This window comes from Gigantopelta aegis, chromosome 7, assembly GCF_016097555.1.
Source record: "Gigantopelta aegis isolate Gae_Host chromosome 7, Gae_host_genome, whole genome shotgun sequence".
NCBI classification, from domain to species: Eukaryota; Metazoa; Mollusca; class Gastropoda; order Neomphalida; family Peltospiridae; genus Gigantopelta; species Gigantopelta aegis.
Window position 1 is genome coordinate 39,062,936 of NC_054705.1, and position 22,070 is coordinate 39,085,005.

General features: G+C 36.9%; 2 protein-coding genes across 2 annotated transcripts in view; one reads left to right on the forward strand and one right to left on the reverse strand.

The window, feature by feature from the left end:
- Positions 1–5,143, reverse strand: part of LOC121377278 (beta-1,4-N-acetylgalactosaminyltransferase bre-4-like) — a 77,168-nt gene extending 72,025 nt beyond the window's left edge. The window contains exon 1 of the mRNA XM_041505211.1: positions 4,915–5,143. The gene's annotated coding sequence lies outside the window, so the exon portion shown is untranslated. The remainder of the gene's footprint in view (positions 1–4,914) is intronic.
- Positions 5,144–11,868: 6,725 nt separating this feature from the next.
- On the forward strand, positions 11,869–13,558 carry LOC121378072. Its single transcript, XM_041506172.1, has 2 exons — positions 11,869–12,281; positions 12,843–13,558. The coding sequence occupies exons 1-2, from the start codon at positions 12,098–12,100 to the stop codon at positions 13,556–13,558; spliced, it is 900 nt and encodes a 299-aa protein (XP_041362106.1). The 5' UTR covers positions 11,869–12,097.
- The last annotated feature ends 8,512 nt before the right edge of the window (positions 13,559–22,070 follow it).

The window sequence follows — 22,070 nt, forward strand, 5'->3', positions numbered from 1 at the left end:
ATTCTTTCTTGCCTTTTCACATACATTGGTGGATATCCTAGTTCGCCATATACAGTAGCATTAGAGGTTGGCTTTTTAACCGATAAAATGTATTTATAATATTTCAAACGAACAGGTTCAATATCAGAAGCTTTGTGAAATCCCCACACTTCAGAGAAAGAAAGAAAGAGATGTTTTATTTAACGACGCACTCAACACATTGTATTTATGGTTATATGGCGTCAGACATATGGTTAAGGACCACACAGATATTGAGAGAGGAAACCCGCTGTCGCCACTTCATGGGCTACTCTTTTCTATTAGCAGCAAGGGATCTTTTATATGCACCATCCCACAGACAGGATAGTACATACCACGGCCTTTGATATACCAGTCGTAGTGCACTGGCTGGAACGAGAGATGGGCCCACCGACGGGGATCGATCCCAGACCGACCGCGCATCGAGTGAGCGCTTTACCACTGGACTATGTCCCGCCCCCCACACTTCAGATGAATACAATAGTATAGCGCAAACATAACATTCAAATAGTAAGTTCTTATGATATATACGTATATCAATATTAATATTTTCAAATATGTTAAACAAACAGTACAGAGATCTGAAATAAAAGTGCATACATGTTTTGCGCAGATGAAACTAATTTTTTTACATCCAACGCACTCACATTTATCACCAATTACAGGACTTCCGGTGTAAATTTCTCTATCAAAAGTTGGGTGTACCTCGAACTTTGACCCAGCCGGAAGTTATTTGGTTTAGTACTACCTACAGGGTCAGCATCATTAATATCCATGGAATTCACAAAATCATTTATAAACAGTAAAAACAAAACAGGAGATAATGGTTCCCCCCCCCCCCCAACCTTAATTGGATATACGAACGAAATTAAGATAAAAGGAAAGGAAATGAAAGTTTGTTTTGTTTAACGACACCACTAGAGCACGTTGATCAATTAATTATCGGCTATTGGATGTCAAACATTTCGTCATTCCGACTCGTTGTTGAAATTATCTCAAGGAAGTAAATGTTTTATATAACGACGCACTCAACACATTTTATTTACGGTTATATGGCGTCGGACATATGGTTAAGGACCACACAGATATTGAGAGATAAAATCCGCTGTCGCCACTTTATGGGCTACTTTTTTCGATCAGCAGCAAGGGATCTTTTATATGCAGCCCATAAAGTGGCGACAGCGGATTTCATCTCTCAATATCTGTGTGGTCCTTAACCATATGTCCGACGCCATATAACCGTAAATAAAATGTGTTGAGTGCGTCGTTATATAAAACATTTCCTTCCTTGAGATAATTTCAACAACGAGTCGGAATGTGAGAAGTAATTATAATTTTACAAACACCCAGTTTGATATTGAACACACCTGAGACCAACCCTCTGCTTAGCTTGTGATTAATCAATATCAATCTGGGTGTTATAGTCTGTTTCAAATTACATATGTTTTGCAGTAAAATTGTAAATAAATCTCATATTTCTATCTATAACAGGTCATTTATTGTCATTTTTTCTACCGGCTGTTTGAATACCATAACAGGTCATGATAATACTGAAATTACAAATTACCTGTTTACCGACATATTTCTTTTAATTTCAAGAGTAAACACCACCTTGTACATCAATGAGAGCCAAAACAAGTAAATGCTAAATTAGGTAAAGTATAATTAAATAGATATTTACAAAATATTTACTTGTCTTTTTAATATTTAAGAAATAATCGACGAAAATCATTTTTATTCTATTTCCGACAGCACTATAGTGTGGGGTTTTCCGGTATGAACTTAAAAAATAAACTAATCTCAATAGTGCTATAAAGATTTTAAGCAAAGTCCACACAAACAATAACTAAAAAAACAATCACTTTTTTTCACACTGCGCAACAAAACGTCTTGGATTTATATTTTTTAAAAAGAAGAAGTTTGTTTTGTTTAACGACGCTATTAGACCACATTGATTTATTAATCATTGGACGTTAATCATTTGATTATTTGGACGCATAGCCTTAGAAAGGAAAACCACTACATTGTTCCACTTTCCCCCATTAAAAAAGAAAAAAGCTTCTTTGATCTGCATTGATTTGTGTCAGTCTGGTCGCCGAGCTGTTACAGGTAGTACTGGACCAAATAATTTCAGGCTGGGTCAAAGTTCGAGGTGCACCCAACTTTTAATAGAGAAGTGAACACCACAAGTCCTGTGATTGGTTATAAATGTGAGTGTGTTGGTTGTAAAATAAATTAGTTTTATCTGGGCTAAAAAAGTATGCAATTTTATTTCATCTAGTACCACTGTGTCAAGTAGCCTTGTGCTTGGAACATGTATGGGGTACCTGTAAAAAAAAGTACTCAAATTTTGTGCGGAACTAGGGTAGTCATAGACGCTACCCGTTATCTCAGAAATGAGCAGCCTGACACCCACTTTTTTGTGATTCACTTTAAGGGTGAGGGGTGGTAGTATTTATATCCGTGGCGTCTATGTCGATTGATACGTTGCAGGTAGGAGTTTTAGCCACATATGTTACTATTGTCGTCTATGGGATTTGATTTGGTAGTATACACCCTACAGACTTTATGATAACCAAGACAAACACTATTTATTCAGAGTGACTGACACGAACGAATGAATATTTATCGAATGAACGACTGAATGTTCAACATGGGCCCAGCACGAAAAGACAGTGTATTTTGTTTAACGCCACAACTAGAGCACATTGATTTATTAATCATCGGCTATTGGATGTCAAACATTTGATAATTCGACATAGTCTTAGAGAGGAAACCCGCTACACTTTGACATTAGTTGTAAAGGATCTTTTATACGCACCATCCCACAGACAGAATAGCACATACCAGTCTCGGGGCACTGGCTGGAACGAGAAATAGCCCAAAGGTCCCACCGACGGGGATTGATCCTAGACCGACCGCGTATCAGGTGAGCGCTTTACCACTGGGTTACGTCCCGCCTTCGTGGTTTTATAGAAATTTGTTCAAATGGTTGTTTTTATTTATTAATCAATAACTTCATTGTGTTGTGAAATTAAAGAAAACAATAATTAAACCGATTAAAAATACTGTTAAAGGGATATTCCCGAGTTTGCTGCATTGTAAGATGTTTCCGACTAATAAAATATTTCTACGATTAAACTTACATATTAAATATATTTTCTGGTTTAGAATATCAGTATCTGTATATTCGATGTGTTTCTGGTCGTCTTAATATTTGTAAGAAGCCCAAACTGGATTTTGTCTTCAAATAATTTCGTACGTACGAAAAAATTATATTGTAGGACATAAAATGAAATTTAACCTAGTACAAATGTTAGAACTATCAGAAACACATTTAATATATAGCCACTAATATTTTATGCAGAAAAAATATATTTGATATGTAATTACAATCGTTAAAAAGTTTTTGTTAGCAATAACATTTTAAAAATTGCAGCAACCTCAGGAATGTTCCTTTAATATTACTGCCATTGTGACTGTTAATATTACTGCCATTGTGACTGTTAATATTACTGCCATCGTGACTGATAATATTACTGCTATTGTGACTGTTAATATTACCGCCATCATGACTGTTAATAGTACTGCCATTGTGACTGTTAATAGTACTGCCATTGTGACTGTTAATAGTACTGCCATTGTGACTGTTAATATCACTGCCATTGTGACTGTTAATAGTACTGCCATTGTGACTGTTAATATTACTGCCATTGTGACTGTTAATATTATTGCTATTGTGACACTGTCTCCATTTAAGTGATAGACCCTAGTTTTTAAACACTAAGGCATATTTTCACTATCAATCATCACTTATATTTTATTATTTAGATTAACCATTTCCGTACAACAGTGAATCTAAGCATTTCTGGTCATCCTGGTGTTTCTAATACGGTAAATACCACAAAATGCTTTTTAAAAATATTTTTTTTAAAACGCACGTGCGTCTGAGAAGTTACGGTTATGGAGTCGAATTCTAGTATGTTTTTAAGGATATTTTCACAGTTTCAACATCACAGAATCATGTTTCACTCTGTTGTAACTCTATCCAAATGTGTTACAGGTGTGTACATTAAAGGCATACTGTCACGGATTTAAGAACCTTATTTCTCTAAAAATGGATAATAAATAAAAATTACATTAATTGTTGGAAACCAAATCTAGCTATCGCATCACCTTAACTGAACCATGATGGAGTGAAATCCATGTCATCCCTCTCGTCAATTTTAGTTTTTGAATTATGGACCATTGCCATAATTCAATTATTTTTACAAAATGTCATTAATAAATGGAGTATTGTGGTTAGGAAGATGGTTAAATAAAGTACATTTAGGAACAAATCAAATTATATTTGTTCAGGTAATATTTTGTTAGACCATTAAATAGGTCAGTGGTCTGTGACAATATGCCTTTAACTAAACTCAGTGTTAATTTTCACGGATTTAAACTATGGTCTGCAACTGTAATAGAGCTTTTTTAATCGCTAAAATTGAATACAAATTTAGTAACTGGCCCTCCTGCCCCGTCACCAGAATCTTACGATTTCCATGTCATCACGTACGAACCTCGATGGCGGATCCAGGTGTTTGGGGGTTTTTTTTATATGGGGGTGGGGGCTAAAACTCGTTATTTGTGTAAATAGAATAAAGGTCCTTAATAGGCGAACGGGATAAGTTCTCTCTCTCTCTCTCTCTCTCTCTCTCTCTCTCTCTCTCTCTCTCTCTCTCTCTCTCTCTCTCTCTCTCTCTCTCTCTCTCTCTCTCTCTCTCTCTCTCTCTCTCTCTCTCTCTCTCTCTCTCTCTCTCTCAGACTTGTTTTGGTTTTGGTTTACATAAGAACAAACAACAAATGATCAAACATAAATCTAGCTATAAGCAGATATAACTAGTGACTTACCTTTATAAATAGTTTTTTTCCTAGAACAATTAGTAGGCGGCAAGGCTAATAAAACATTTGATATGGTTAGGAAATCCTTTCGTTAAAACAATTTTTTTTTAATAATAGTAATATATATGCAGAGAACGTTTGAAGTAGCTGTGGTCAGTCCAATCCAGGTGGAACCTAGTGAATGGCAGATATCCGTTGATCATTGTCACCTATATATTCATCGATTTACCTTAACTCTTTGCTGCGCGCTTTATGTATACCTGTAAATTGCACCCGTGACTGGTCATATGAAAAGAGCCTACATGTATCTTAAAGTCTGTTTAAAAGTTCGTTTTGTTTAACAACACCACTAGAGCACATTGAGTTGTTAATCATCGGCTATTGGATGTCTAACATTTGGTAATTCTGACATATAGTCTTAGAGAGGAAACCAGCTACATTTTTTCATTGATAGCAAGGGATCTTTTATCTGCACTATCAAACAGACATGATAGCATATACCACGGCTTTTGCTACACCAGTCGTGGTGCATTGGCTGGAGCGAGAAATAGCCGAATAGGCTCCCACCGACGGGAATCGATCCTAGACCGACCGCGCATCAGCCGAGCACTCTACCACTGGGCTACGTCCCACTCCCTACATGTTTGTGGTCTCTTTGAAAAGCGTCTGGAAAGCGAATCTGATCGAAATCTGGGATCAGAGGACAATATGTACATCGGTGTTACAGCGCCGCCCTGGGGTCGAGAGGTCTAAGGATCAATCGTGCTCCATCTATCTCTACCCTCCCTCCCTCCCTCCCTCCCTCTCTCTCTCTCTCTCTCTCTCTCTCTCTCTCTCTCTCTCTCTCTCTCTCTCTCTCTCTCTGTGTCTCTCTCTGTCTCTTGTCTCTGTCTCTGTCTCTGTCTCTCTACGTTTTAACCATTCAAACAACAGAACATTAAACCACCCTGCATATAATAATATACAATCTCTCTCTCCCTCCCTCCCTCCCTCTCTCTCTCTCACTCTCTGTGTGTGTGTCTCTCTCTCTCTCTCTCTCTCTCTCTCTCTCTCTCTCTCTCTCTCTCTCTTCTCTCTCTCTCTCTCTCTCTCTCTCTCTCTCTCTCTCTCTCTATTGTCTCTGTCTCTGTCTCTCTACGTTTTAACCATTCAAACAACAGAACATTAAACCACCCTGCATACAATGTATAATTTATATATATATATATATATATATACGTGTGTGTGTATATATATATATATATATATAGAGAGAGAGAGAGAGAGAGAGAGAGAGAGAGAGAGAGAGAGAGAGAGAGAGAGAGAGAGAGAGAGAGAGAGAGAGACAGAGAGAGACAGAGACAGAGAGAGAGAGAGAGAAAGAGAGAGAGAGCGAGAGCGAGAGCGAGAGCGAGAGAGAGGGGGGGGGGAGGGTATTACCCTCGTGTTTTTCGGTATCGTCAATATCAAATATAAGGAATAAAAATTGTATTATATGCGAGCCTCTGACGAGCATAATATATTATTTTTATTCCTAATACCCGGTATATGATATTGATGATACCGAAATACACGAGGGTAATAATCTCTTTATCATATTATAATATCAAGCTTAATACGTGTTTTTGTAAACTGTACACGCATCTTTAATTCCAGTCCGCCATTACTAGATATTCAAATGACGTAAGAATATGTGGCGCGGTGTATTTTTGAATGGAAATGACGTCAAACTCGAATGACCTCATTTTGGATGTCCTTACATCAAAACAAACTAGGGCTTAACGGGTTTTTTGTTTTCTGAACGCTGGACAGCTTTCAGTGTCAAATTGCCATTGAAATGTTTTTATTCGATGACTGTGAATGCATACGTCAATCATGGAGTGTCACACAAGTACGTTTGCTTAAAGGAACATTCCTGAGTTTGCTGCATTATAAGATGTTTCCGACTAATAAAATATTTCTATGATTAAACTTATATATTAAATATATTTTCTTGTTTAGAATATCGGTGTCTGTATATTCAATGTGTTTCTGGTCGTTTTAATGTGTGTAAGAAGCCAAAACTGGATTTTGTTTTCAAATAATTTTGTACGTACGAAAAAAAATTATTTTAGGAAATAAAATGAAATTTAACCTAGTACAAATATTAGAACGATCAGAAACACGTTTAATATACACCCACTAATATTTTATGCGAATTTTTTTTTTATTGATATGTAATTACAATCGTTAAAAAGTCTCTGTTAGTCGATAACATCTTTAAAATTGCAGAAAACTCAGGAATGTCCCATCATATGTCAATAAACCTAGTGCCGTGACCTCGATTAATTTACATCTAATTTGCAAAGTTATCAAATTCCTAAAGTATGTGATCTGAAAAATATTACATACTTTGACTGCAATGTAAGATATTATATGATATATATATATATATATCGTTAAAAGTGTATGTTTATCTCTACATGACAGGCTTGTTTCGTGAGAGAGTTGAATTGCTCTCACTCATCAGATGTAGATTTAATTACTCCGTCAACGGAAAGCTGATGACGTAATGGACTTTGTGACGTCGAGGTTACGTCACTATGCAGGTCTATATGTGATGTGTGGTATGCGCACAGAAGGTATTTGCGTCTGTGTCGACATGCTGATACGAGTTCATTCTTTGAGTTTAGTGTGCTGGTTTCAGGTTTATACATTAGAACAGTTTTTTCCTCTCGGCAGAGGTTACATCTTTTTGCTCGCTGGAGAGTATGGCTTTGCTTTGGATAACATTTTCCGCCTTAATGGTCGTATGGGGTGAATCTATCCTTCAGTGTCCAAATGTACTGACTTAGCGCTGTTGCGTTCTTCTGTGTTGCGTTTTGAAAACTGCTTCGTGTGCGCGGTATATCTCGTCTTAAATGTTGTTCTCGGTCAAACCAACGTATGTTTTTCTTGCTTGTGTTCATCTAGTGTATTAACGGTAGCTTGGTATATTACTCCTTCTGCAAGCATTTACCCTCAAGTGGACATTCAGCTCTTCGTCTACAGTTTGCATTCTCTGGAGGGAACGGCGTCGTTGTCTCTGTGTTGTTTGAAGTAGATTGTGTTATGCGCTGAAATTATTTCCCAAACATTAGTCATGCAGCTATAAGCTAATTTTAACGGTTGGTGTTTCGATTTATAATTTTGTGAGAGGGGGTTGCTTTTTGGGAAGCCCTAGATCATCGAGTAATTTACTTGATGCTGGTGCACCTACCGTTGGGTTTTCACCGTTGGAGCTATATGGGTTGTGTGTACCAGGTGAGCTTTTCCTATTGCGGTTGTTTCGGCGTCTGTTGTTTTCTGCTGTTGTGGGGTGTAATTTGAGGTTAGTAGTTTAATATCCGCTCTTGAGTAAGGCTTCCTTATATGGGCGTTAGCTTATCAAAGATGCACTCATTCGAAGATATATCAGAAAGTCTTTTATTTATTGTTTTTGGTATACTGCGGATGATATTTGGAGGGTGGTTGCTCTTGTTGTGGATGTATAAAGGTGTGTTGTTTGGTTTCATATAGGGTTTGACTGAGCTCTTTTCAAGATCTAGAGTTATGTCTAAGTAATCTACAGATTTTTTGTTGGCGACTATGGTGATCTTGAGTTTATGGTCGAAAGGGTCGAAGACACCGCAACGCTCGAACCAAAAAGGAAGTCCCGAGTTTTTTGTTCGGTAAACCCTTATATTAACTGCTGAAGGGTCGAACACGTCCATGGTCGACTATACGCCTTCGCTCGAACTAAATTGTCGGTCCCATCTATGGTAATAGCTATATGTCCCTCGAACTGGTGATCCATCAAATATCAATTAGGCCAATAAAAAAATAAAAAAAGAGTTGGTGATCGTCCTTTTGATAACACAAATCAGGGTGGGGGGAGTTGTTGTTTTTCTGTGAAAAACGTTATAAAACCCTGGAGACCAGGAGTAGCAGCCAACAGCGCATGCGCCTGGATGTTGTACCTCCTTCACTGGCCACCAGGTGGGCCTGGTGATGTTTAATCCGTTACAATGCTTACGAAAGTTGAATTGCTGCTATCTCAATGCATTTTTAACAGTTTTTAACAAAATAAAAAAATAAAAATTCAGAGCGGGCGTATTTTTCAGGTACGGGCGGGGATTATCACCAACTCTTTTTTTTATTTGGCCTTATGGTAAACCACCAAACAGGACTAACAATTGCTGTGCTTGCGCAGTTGGTTATTATAACCTTCGAATTAATTATTTAGGCGGAACGAACTATAGAAAGAAAGAAAGAAATGTTTTATTTAACGACGCAGACATAGATGAATCGGGGAATTTGCAACACTAACCATACAATCCTTTCGTCACCACACTTGTCATGTTGGTTGTTAAGCGACTGTCGGTAACGATTTTTCAAGTACCGCTAGTGTTACTGCAACTGTTAGATGAACCGTGATACCAATCAAACAATTAGTGCACAAACGGGTCTCAGCATAAAGCGTTACTTTGAAAACGACTACATTTCTGGAAAGTGGACAGTGCTACGTTTTTTTATTGTTGAAATATTCAAATTGTTTAGTAATAAATTCATGTAAATACAGATTAAGAATTTGCCATTTATTTATTTGATTTCAGTGCATAATTCAACTTTCCAACTGATGTTACGGAATTGTCCGATGTTGACCGAATGGCTCGGTCGAACTACCCGATGGGTCGAACACTTTCTCGAGCACCGACGGGGTTCGAGCCAACGGGATTCAACTGTATATATATATATATATATATATATATAGAGAGAGAGAGAGAGAGAGAGAGAGAGAGAGAGAGAGAGAGAGAGAGAGAGAGAGAGAGAGAGAGAGAGAGAGGTTATTACCAGAGTGTTTTTCGGTATTGTCAGTATCATATATTAGGAATAAAAATCGTATTATGCGAGCCTCTAATACATTATTTTTATTCCTAATATATGATATTGACGATACCGAAATACACGAGGGTAATAATCTCTTTATCATATAAGCTCAAGCTTAATACAACGTGTTTTAGTAAACTGTACACGCAACTTTAATTCCAGTCCGCCATTACTAGATATTCAAATGACGTAAGAATATGTGGCGCGGTGTATTTTTGAATGGAAATGACGTCAAACTCGATTGACGTCATTTTGGATATCCTTACATTAAAATAAAGTTTTATTACACCGCGGTGACGGAGATACCCGTGAGAGATTTTCCATATCCCACAAGGTGAGATATGCTTTTTGAGAGGTCATGACCTCCGATCACTTTTCGCACCCTTGTTTTGGCTTTGTACATAATAAATGTAGCATATCTTACCGTAATTTCACTTGAAAGCCATATTTAGTAAAAGGTACAATGTTTTCATCACAAGATTTTCTTCAAACACATTTAGGTGTGTTGTTCCAAAAAAAAAAAAATCAATAGCAATTTTGCACTGAAATATTTCCAGCATTCTTAAAACGGAAACGTCATGTACCCAATTTATAGTTATTGTAAGAAGATGCAAAGTGACGTCATTGGAATACTGACGTCCTTCAAATTCAAAACTAATTATTTCAATTACTGTGTATTTGTTTGCTTTTTAGTTTACACATGCTTTACAATTTACAGCTGTTTACTACTAGTGTGTGTTATTTGTTTTAATTATTTATATTTTTGGGATGGAGGGACTCTATGACATTGCGAAAGTATAAATACTTTAATAGTATAAAAAGAGTGCATAGGCAAAGAAGGGTTATGCGCTCTGAATCACTCCGCTGTTTTGTTTACGTTCAGTGTCCTGTTTAGTGAGAGACAAAAAATATATTTGGCGACTCAAATTAATAATGTAGCGCGTTGTAATAAATAGAATACTATACTCGTCCCCGTGAGAGACCGTTTACATTACAACTCGTGTGTTGTCGATCGTACATCACTCGCTTCCGCTCGTGATGTACGATCGAAAACACACTCGTTGTAATATAAACGGTCTCTCACGGGGACTCGTTTAGTATTCTCTATATGCCTAACGTTTTTTGTTTTCTGAACGATGGACAGCTTTCAGTGTCAAATTGCCATTGAAATGTTTTTATATGATGACTCAAGGCTCGAAATTAATTTTTTTGATTGGGAGGCAATCTTTGCTTTTCAAATTTTAATTGGGAGGCAAATGTTTGAATTTGAGAAGCAGTTCTAGAGCACAGGTATTGCTGTTATTTTACACTTATTTTATTAAATCTATACAAAATAAAGAGTCTAAACAAATTATGTACCTGGTTTATATGTTTATTACCCAGAGACAGTGACAGATTTTTCGTCGCATTCAAATTCTAACCAGTTTACGTGTGTACTTGCCCATTTCTCGACAGTAGCTTTTTTGGCCACCGCGGCCATGATTGTAATAAGTACTAAAGTAGCTTGGTCGATGATAGTCTCTAAAATTGTAGTCGTTTTTGAAAGTCGCGACACTCGGAACTTCTCGGCTGATTCCATCGATAAATAAGCGTAAGTTCAACCAGTAGTTGTTTCCTAACGTTGGCTAGACTAGTTTTTACGCTACATGTTAAACCGAATGACCAGTCCGAGAACCAGTCCAAATAGCTCAGGACGTTTGCATTACTCGCTGTCGCTGAGCTCGGTTTGAAAAACCGTAATCGGCTGATGTGATCCGAATGAGTTTCGAGAATGTTGTTGGTAGATAATTCTGCCATTATTGGTGTGCGCACCAATGTAACATGGCCGCGTCTACGATGTCGATACAAATATAGCAATGTTTTAAATATTTTAAGTTCTTCATTTGAAATGCGGAAAACGTGCGACAAACGCGAATTCTAGGATATACCGGAAACAAATTTTAGAAACCAGACGGAAAGCAAAACCTGCTTGTGAAACGGTTTTTTGGAAAGCATTTTGTGCGCTTTGAGCGGCAATTGCCGCCTGCCGCCTGCCAAATTCGAGCCTTGTGACTGAATGCATACGTCAATCAGGGAGTGTCACCCAAGTACGTTTGCTTAAATGTCAATAAACCTAGTGCCGACACCTCGACTAATTTACATCTAATTTGCAAAGTTATCAAATTCTTAAAGTATTCTCCCAGACGAACATCGGCTAGGATGCGCGCGCATCTCCTTAGCAACGAGGCGTGAAGGTGCAAACAAACTCAGTCCTAGCGTGCGATTGATAGTGGAAGGTTGTATATTTTGAAGTGTTTCGTATTATAGTTGTACTATTTTCATTGACATGGCATATAGATACATGGATGAGTTGCCAGTGGAAGCTTTAGTTCGTTATAAGGCCAAATTAGATATTGTTGGACTTCACCAGTGCCCGTACAAACTAAAAGCCGACGAGTGGACCAATAACCCGAAGCAGTGGCCCAAGATTGAATATCCCGATGTTTACCACTATCTCATTAATACTCCAGGTGAGGAATATATTTTTAACAACTGTTTTATTATTTGTATTTGTGGTTAATTATATACAGATAGATCCCAGCCCAATTATTGGGTCAATAATAATATCAAAAAGTACGGAAGTAGTCCGACTCTGTGGCAAATTATGTACGACATGTACGTACAGCTTACATAGCCTACATGTATGTACCTACGTATAAATTAACACTTTTTACACTTTTCAATGCTCGATTTAAAACTACTGCATTCTTACAAATCTGTATATTTAATATTTTTGTTTGTACAATTTGTCATTGTAAATTAATTGGTCTAGCTGTATTTCAGTTTATAAAATCATATTCAGGCTATGAATTTAGCATGGGACACACACACCCCCCCCCCAATCTGTTATCTTGCTCAAGGGTCAGTTAAAATGTACAAAAATAACACCCAATTGGTCCCATAGCTAAACCATGCATATTAAAAATCCCGTACTGGGCCAGTTAAGAGAAAATGGTAATACCAGACACTGATATGTTTATTTATGTTTTCACTCATCCTTTTTTTTTCTTTTTTTTTTTTAATTGTTTTAGGGGTTTTCAGCCAACAGCCAAAAGCAAACCATCGGTCTTTGGAAGCCTACAACTTTTTTGTATCTGGATGGGTCCAAACTGTTTTGCACATTAAAGTTGGTACCAATACTGTTTTGAAAGCTGACGTGAAACCTTCCTGGCGGGTAACAGAGGACTGTCATCATTCTTGGGTAGCAGTTGACAACAGTGCATGTGTACTTACTGCACACTGTGACTGTATGGCAGGTTTGGGGGAATCTTGCTCACATATTGGTGCCTTGCTATACAAGATGGAAGCAGCAGTCCGTCTCGGATACACAGACAGTGCTTGCACTGATGTTCCTTGCCAGTGGAATCAGTGTTTCACCAAAAAAGTGACACCATCGCCTGTGGCCCGTATTAACTTTTACACCGAAAAGGTAAAAGAAAAAGTAAGAAAGTGTAATATAATTAAGAAACATGCTACACCTGCCACTGAAGATGAACAAAAACTGTTTCTTGCTGGGTTACAAAGCACAGGGGAAAATATTGTAGGATTTGTGGCATTCAGTGAATATAATGAGTGTTTTATGAATGACAAACCACTGCCTAAGGAAAGAAGTATTCCAATTAAATACAGAGATTTTTATTTCAAAGAAGAATACACTTCAGCCAGTGACACATATTTATTGGGCATTTGTCAAAAGGCAGACATTCCACCAATCACAAGGAACAGATTGGCTATGTGGAAGAGGTAACCAGGGGACAGGCTTCATCACTGGATTGGCATAATCAGAGGAATGGACGGATTACTGGATCTGTGGCTCATGCCTTCTTGAGAACTGACCCCAATCATCCAGCCCAATCTCTAATTTACAAGGCATGCGCTACCAGCACAGTACAAATCAACACAGCTGCAATTTCATGGGGCAAGGAGCATGAAAATGATGCTTATGTGCTTTACGAATCCATTAATGACAGTAGGTTCCAAGTGGACAATAAAATATCAGGACATATTCTCCACTGTCCCGAGGAGTTCATACAAACTTCCATGTGCGGAAGTGTGGATTTATGATTTCGGATGAATTGCCGTTCCTTGGTGCCCTCACCTGATGGACTTTGCTGTTGTGACTGTTGTGGTCAGGGGGTACTTGAAATAAAATGCCCCTACAAATTTCGAAATATTGATTTTGACAATGCTGCTAAAGACCCCTACTGTTGCATCACAGCTGACTACAAATTAAAAGTTAACCATTCTTATTACACGCAATGTCAGTTTTCAAATGTTTTGTTGCCAATGCAAGCTACTGTGACTTTGTATTTTGGATCCCAGTTTGATGTTGTCGTGACACGGATTTCGATTGATAATGATTTTGTCTCAACAATGAAGAGTAGGCTTGAGGCAGTGTGGCGAGGTGGCATACTCCCGGAACTATTATCCAGAAAAATGGAATTGCTTAGTAATGAGAAAGAAAACACTGATAGCAATATCAAGAATTTGACAACATACTGCATTTGCAAAACAGAAACAGAGTCTGAAGACATGGTAGCATGTGACAAATGTGACCAATGGTTTCACATTAGCTGCATTGGACTAAAAAGTGTTCCCCGCACAGCCACATGGTTCTGCAAAGACTGTAGAAAGTTACGAAAATCTACACAATAACATTATGAACTTGTGAAGAAATCCACACTGATATTAATATATACTCCACTTTTGATAGGGACATTTTGAAAAACATGTCAAGTAAAATCAAATGTATTTGTGTTCTATGTCTCGTGACCGTATCTAGTTATGTATTTAGTTACAACACTACATGTCATGTAGGAAAAAATAACAAAATGCATGGATCTTTAAAAATTCTAATATTTATTACATAATAATCTCTTAAACCAGTTCATGAATTGACAAGTGTTAATACTTTAACAGGGATGTGATTATGATGCACATTTTAAAATAAAATCTGAAATCTTTAAACAGCAGAAAAAACTATACTATACTCGAATAAAGTTCAGTTTTCATTATTTCAGATCAAACCCATTTTGTGAAAATTATTTTATGCAAACGAAAAAGCGGAAGTCATATCAAAAGCTGAAAAATCATATTCCTGTGTATATCAACCAAGAAAATGTATAGGGATCGGGAGTATTGTTTTATAAATTTTATGTTTGGGTACCGTCATGTTTACTCAGTAATTTTATTCCTATAACTGCATTGTCTGCACTTATATGTATTATTATTCATGGAATACAATACTTTGACCAAGATTGTTTAATGCAGCACACACGCCAACAATAATATCACAGCTTGCTAGAATACAACCATCGGCTTCATTTTTTAAACTTTGAACAACTCTAATGGGTAGGGGACCTTGTAAAATACCAAATCTGTTTTTCATTAAACCAATTACACGTTCAATATGAATTCTAACAGAAGAAATTGTTCTTGACGTTTCCACTTCTTTAGCGGACAGCTGTGTCTTGCCTTTTGTGAAAGCCGACATAATGAGCTCGGCAGAACATTGTGTAGCAAAATCTTCAGTTAAAGTGAAGCCACGATCTGCTAGAATTTGGTCTCCTGGTAAATGATATTTTAAAGAGATGAAACCAGATTCTCTAACAATTTGGACATCTGATACTCGGCCACCCCACACTGGTGACAAAAAGTTTACATGCCCATGTGGGCTACATGAAACGAACACTTTAATAGTACAGTGTTTTTTTATAATTGCTCCAACATTTTGCTCTAGCTTGTAAGTTTCTAGGAGTTTCAATGAATATTTCAAAACAATCGATGATCGAAGTAAGCTTTGGAAATTTGGACTGAAATACAGGTGGGATTGTTTGAAAAATTCTTTCTCTATCCTGCCATTTCACCATGAAACCTACTTTTGCATGGAGCAAATTTAACCACTTCCAAAAATAATCAATAGCTGTACTTTTGGGGATACCTTTTAACTGAGCCCAAAATTCAAATGTTGGGTTATGTCTCAATTTGACAAAAGTCATAAATAATTGTTCTCTGAATGGTAGACTTGTTTCTTTTAGACCCTGTCGACTAACATAGGTGCTTAACATAAGAAACAACTGCTGAAACATAGTCCATCTAATACCAGTCGTCATTTGACATTTAACATTATTTCCTTCAACTGAAATAGCAGACATGTTACATGCATTGAGACATTTGTTCAGTCTTTCAACCTCGTTCAAAGCTCCATCTCTTTCTTTTCGGACATTTTCTAGCTCCTCGTGCATCATTTCTCTTTCTGAGGATTGCAGTGGGGTTTGAAGTGGGTTTGTTTTTTTCACTGTTCAAGATCAACTGGCTTTCTGCATTTATAAAACAAAAACTAAACATTAAAAACCTGATTGACAATTTATTTTTCACCATATACAGGGAAAATATATACTCGTATATAAAATCAAAAATAAGCATGTTAAACAACTAAAATTGATTATGTTAATCGGCTTTGAAAGGTTTAACAAAATATGCTAATGACTAGCAAGTTTATTGTTTTACATTTATGTTAATCCCATCTTTTGTACACAATAGTTAAAAGTCATTAGTAAATTGTAAATGTACTCCAGGATTGATTCTTACAGCACTCGGTTAAAACTTCCTGTGAAGATAGGATTAACGCTGGATTAGCTGCTAGAAAAACAACACTAAATGAAACTGACACAGCTGTCAATTTGAGAATGGTACACAATGCCTTTTAAGAACATCATTAGTGACTTGCAAATATATCCCAGCATAGATGATTACTGAAAGGAGTGACACTTCCTGTGGTAAATAGGATTAACAAGTTCTGTAGATTAACTGACAGAAAAACAAGACTAACACAAGTGTACAATAAATTACTGATTGTTTTAAATAATATTTATTTCCGAAATATAATGGTAATGGATCGGTCAAAAGGCAATGCCAATATTAAGAGCTTTCTATGTTTCATGAAAAAAATAAAGATGCAATAATGAACAAATAAAAAGACTGCATGAATATTAAACAATTTCTTACCTTGGAGAACACAACTTGTGGTGGATAAAGGGCTGTCAGGAATGGATTCCACAGCAGAATCATTTTCTCTTGAACTTGTGAGTTTAAGCCGTTTTCGAGCTGGAGTTTTGGATCCTGTTTCTTGGGACTCTGTCCGCTTAACCTGTCTAGATGCACATCTATGAAACCTGTCAACCTTGTTGCTGGCAGGAGTCTTTGATTCTTTTTTAGATGGAAACAGGCTTGGAACAAAATCTGGATGTGACTGATTGTTAACTTTAGAACCTTGAAAAAAAAAAAAAGAAGAGGAAAATTTTAACGTACTGACAAAAATGTAATTCTGTTTATGCATACTAATTAAAAAAAATTTACCACTTGTAATATTTGATATATATGTATATGAAAATGTTTTTATAAAAATAGAAATATATATTTAATATTAATAAAATTGGATATGTATTTGAAAATGTTTTTATAAAAATATTTCCTTTATAGCCTTCTTTTCAAGTTTGTAAATATGATAAATGTGTATTTAATTAAACACACTGCATTGGTTAAATTGTCTCACAAAATGTTGATCGTTTCTACTTTTGACTGGACGAAGAGTTGGGATATTTTGGAGGAAATTAAGAAATATATCGTTCAAATGGAATAACTGTTGACAGTTCAAGAAAGTATATTTTATATATAAATATTAAAAATATTACCAGAAATAAAATGAGCAGAGCACACGTAGGTGTAGTCACTTCTTGGTTCCCACATTTTGTTTGATATGGTTCCATCGTCGTTGATGTGTGCTCTACCTATAGCCTGGATCCACCGTTTTCTGCGTTCGGGCTCGGTGACTTCGTTCGGTATCATGTAAAAGGACAGTTTGTCCTGTCGTGCTTTATTATTTGAACAATTAAAAACGCAACAGTGCTTCACCATGTTCACGGCACAGTCCGGACTGAATCGTAAAACTAAGTCAAAACGGCTTAAATAGTGTTGAAATGCACGTACTACCTTCCTTTTGTATGTTGACAAGTGGTTTGTTTGCACCTTTACAAAATGGCGGCCGGCCGTTGCTAAGCCGAATACGCCGGAAGCTACGTCACGCCGTCTGGGAGAATGTGATCTGAAAAATATCACATACTTTGATTGCACTGAAAATGTAAGATATATATATATATATATATATATATTTATCATATCACTACTAAGGAATAGCATTGGGCACGCCCATTACATAAATCACATATTTTGAGACATAAGTATGCAAATATTTAGAACATAAGTATGCAAATTACATTATTACGCAAATTATATACCAAAATGTGGAACTATTTTCACCTGTCAAAATTGTTGACGAACAAACATGGCGTCTTTTGAAGTTGTCTTTTGCAAGTATGCAAAGTATGAGAAAATCCCCGCGATTGCAGAGACGTTATTCCAAAAATGTGGGCAAACACACAAAATCCCCTTCGATGTCCCGTTGAAGTTTTCAAGTTTTATTCTTCAAAACGACCGCGAAACGTTTGTGCTGACGACCCATTCTACATTGCTACACACACACACACACACACACACACACACACTCGGTATGCCGAAAGCAGGAGAACAGTGGTTCCTCGGTCAATGCATTGGTAGAAATAAACTTGCTGGACTGATGAAAAACATGTGTTCGAGTGGTAATATTTGTACCACTAAACGCCTGACGAACCACTCTGCACACAAATAGCCTATCTGGTCCAAAAACTGAACGACAATCACGTTCCTGCTCATTAAAACATGCAGATAACAGGACACAAAAATATTCATTCAGTTAATGCATACAGCCATATAAATCACGACCAACACAAAGAACTGTCGCACATTCTGTCCGCGATATCTACATCTTGTGAATCCTCAAGTTTGGTTCCCGTGTGTTCGTCTTCGAAAGAAATCCGACAACACTTTTAAATTCGAAACAATCACAGATCATCAATATTTCCGGCGGTGTGAACACCATGTTTGGAGGCAATGCCAGTGGGGGCAACATCGTAATAAATCTAGCTCAGCCTAAAAGTCCTGTTGTCCCCATAAAACAACGAAGAATCATTTTTGACCGTGATTCCGACGGCGACTGAACTTGATGAAGCCCTTAAATAGGTCAGTGACGTAGATACGCCTATGTCTGACAATGACGTAGTATTCAGCAAAATGCCGCGAAAAGTTATTTTGAAAAATTTGGCTATTGTCAATTATTTTATTATAATTTCATTGTGTATATATAAAACTGTTAAATTAGTATTAAATTGTTTAAATAGCTACAATCGTTCTGTCCGCTTTTAACCCAGTTTCAGAAAGCATAGATAACCTTCAAGGTGTATTGACAAACCGATTATCAGCTGAGTGATTGACATGTACATGTATTCATACGTCATAACAAATTGTTACGTCCGAGCGTTGGGGTTTTGTTTATTAATCATTTAAGTGAAAAATAAACAAAATTGACAGTGATATGATAAATAGAATTCGTCACTCGTATTTTTTAATATGGTAAATATCAACCTCGGCCTGTTAATCTGTATTTGTCTCGCCAAAGGCTCGACAAATACAGATTAATGAAGCCTCGGTTGATATTTCCCATATTAAAAAATACTCGTGACGAATCCTCTCTCTATATATATATATATATATATATATATATATATATATATATATATATATATATAGGTGTCCTCCCATTTTGCCTAAAACCCACTTTGCCTACACTCAGTTTGCCTAACACCCAGTTTGCCTACACTCAGTATGAAAAGATGCCATCCCAGTTAAAAGTGGAGCATTCTATGTATGGTCACTATGTATAAAAATACCATGACAAAATAATATGACAAACACATATTTTATTATAAAAACGATTAACATTACACAAAAATAATTAAACTATAAAATGACCTCACAAATATTAAACAAATGTTTAGTACAAAGTTTAACTTTAATCCTATATCAAAGAATCATGAAGGCCATTTCACTTTGATCACATATTAAAGATCACAGTATGGGATCATTGGACTAATACTAATCACCATAAAGAGCATAAAATCACCTTTGCGCAACTAAGCCCCAATTTTATTACTTGTATTCATTATAATCTTTTTTTTTATTCTGATAAAGTACATTGAAATCACAATAATTAGTGTTCTATTTCACACCACGATCTAAACCACTACAATTCATTATCATTTTCATCACAAAACAATTGGAGATGATGATCTGGACAATTGGAATTGTGACTATGTCCCTAGTGTGTACTAAAAGCCAATGATAATAGCTGGTTTGGTTTAATTCTGACAGACCAGCCTCGGTGGCGTCGTGGTTAGGCCATCGGTCTACAGGCTGGTAGGTACTGGGTTTGGATCCCAGTCGAGGCATGGGATTTTTAATCCAGATACTGACTCCAAACCCTGAGTGAGTGCTCCGCAAGGCTCAATGGGTAAGTGTAAACCACTTGCACAGACCAGTGATCTATAACTGGTTCAACAAAGGCCATGGTTTGTGCTATCCTGCCTGTGGGAAGCGCAAATAAAAGATCCCTTGCTGCCTGTCGTAAAAGAGTAGCCTATGTAGCGACAGCGGGTTTCCTCTAAAAAAAAAAAACAGTGTCAGAATGACCATATGTTTGACGTCCAATAGCCGATGATAAGATAAAAAAATCAATGTGCTCTAGTGGCGTCGTTAAATAAAACAAACTTTACTTTACTTTAATTCTGAGAACCCGAGTACCAATCTTTTCATTTACTCGATATACATAGGGAAGTTGGATACCAGAAGAATCCGCACAATCATCAGTACAGTTGTCGTTAAGTAAAAAATAACGAGTGTAACATGTTTTATTCTGCGAACTTTAAAGCGTGGCAGCTGTGACGTGATGAGCTGGTTCTGGTAATGTCAATGAAGCTTTCCATGGTCCCGTTTAATTTGTAGCCATATCTGCTTTAATAGTTTTATTGGATAACACACGACATCCATGAAATCACCTTTGACCTGCTGTATAGCTAGATGATTAATTATGCAGATTTCCACTGGATTTGTTTTCAAGTACAGCAGATTTAAACATTATATTATTTAACTTCCGGCGTTGCCTGAGCTAGTGATGATATATTAAAATTCAAATTTCATGACCCTTGGGACTAAATATGTCATCCATAAGTTTACTTTATACAGTTTAAAGGGACAAACCCTAGTTTCAGCCCATGAAAATGCTCACTAAGTATAGTTAATCTACAAATCTGTAACACATTTGGATAAAGTTACAATTGAATCAAACATGAGTCTGTGACTTTGAAATGGTGAAATAGCCTCTAAAAATAGACTAAACCTCGACTCCATAACTGTTACTTCTGAGACGCACGTGCGTTTTTAAAAATATAAGAAATATATTTTGTGATATTAAAAACACCAGGATGACCAAAAACATTTCGACAGTATTGAAATAAAATTGCATACATTTTTTGCCTAGATAAAACTATTTTTTTTCCAACCAACACACTCACATTTATCACCAATTGCAGGACTTGCGGTGTTCACTTCTCTATCAAAAGTTGGGTGCACCTCAGTGCCAGGTCTGTCCACGTCTGCATGTAAGTCAAACGTTGCCAAGCCATGGGGCCTTAGAACCGCGTGGTTGTTGGACCGGTCCGAATATGATCGACTAATGATCGTTCTATTTTTGTGGAACGTAGTTGGTCTGATTGGTAGCCATCTTCATAAATCAAGGCTAATATTCGTTCCTCGTATTCAGCCTTGATACATGTAGTCAAGATTACTGATATCCACTACTAGCGCCCTCTATTGGAAGATAATTTGTAACACCGATTATGTCCCTTACACGATGACATCGCTGACCAATCACAGCATCGGTAACATGTGACAATCTTGAAAGCAATATCAAAAATTAACCGCCGAAACCTTTTTTTTAACATATCGTGACAAACACGACACGTTTCCACGGACGCTGACGCTGCCATCTTTGTTTACAATAACAAGGGAATCTATAAGGAGCGTTGCGATTCGTTGCAATCAGATCTCATCGCATCCAATGAAATTTAAGCATTTTGTGGCACGATTTCTTGACGACATGTATCAAGGCTGAATACGAGGAACGAATATTAGCCTAGATTTATGAAGATGATTGGTAGCGTTCCGGCCCAACAATTGCGGGCGATTGGGTGCCACAGGTTCGGGTCTCGGTAACGGCATGAGGAAATTTGTGAAGGCAATAAAGGATTTTAATATTCACTGTGCCAGTG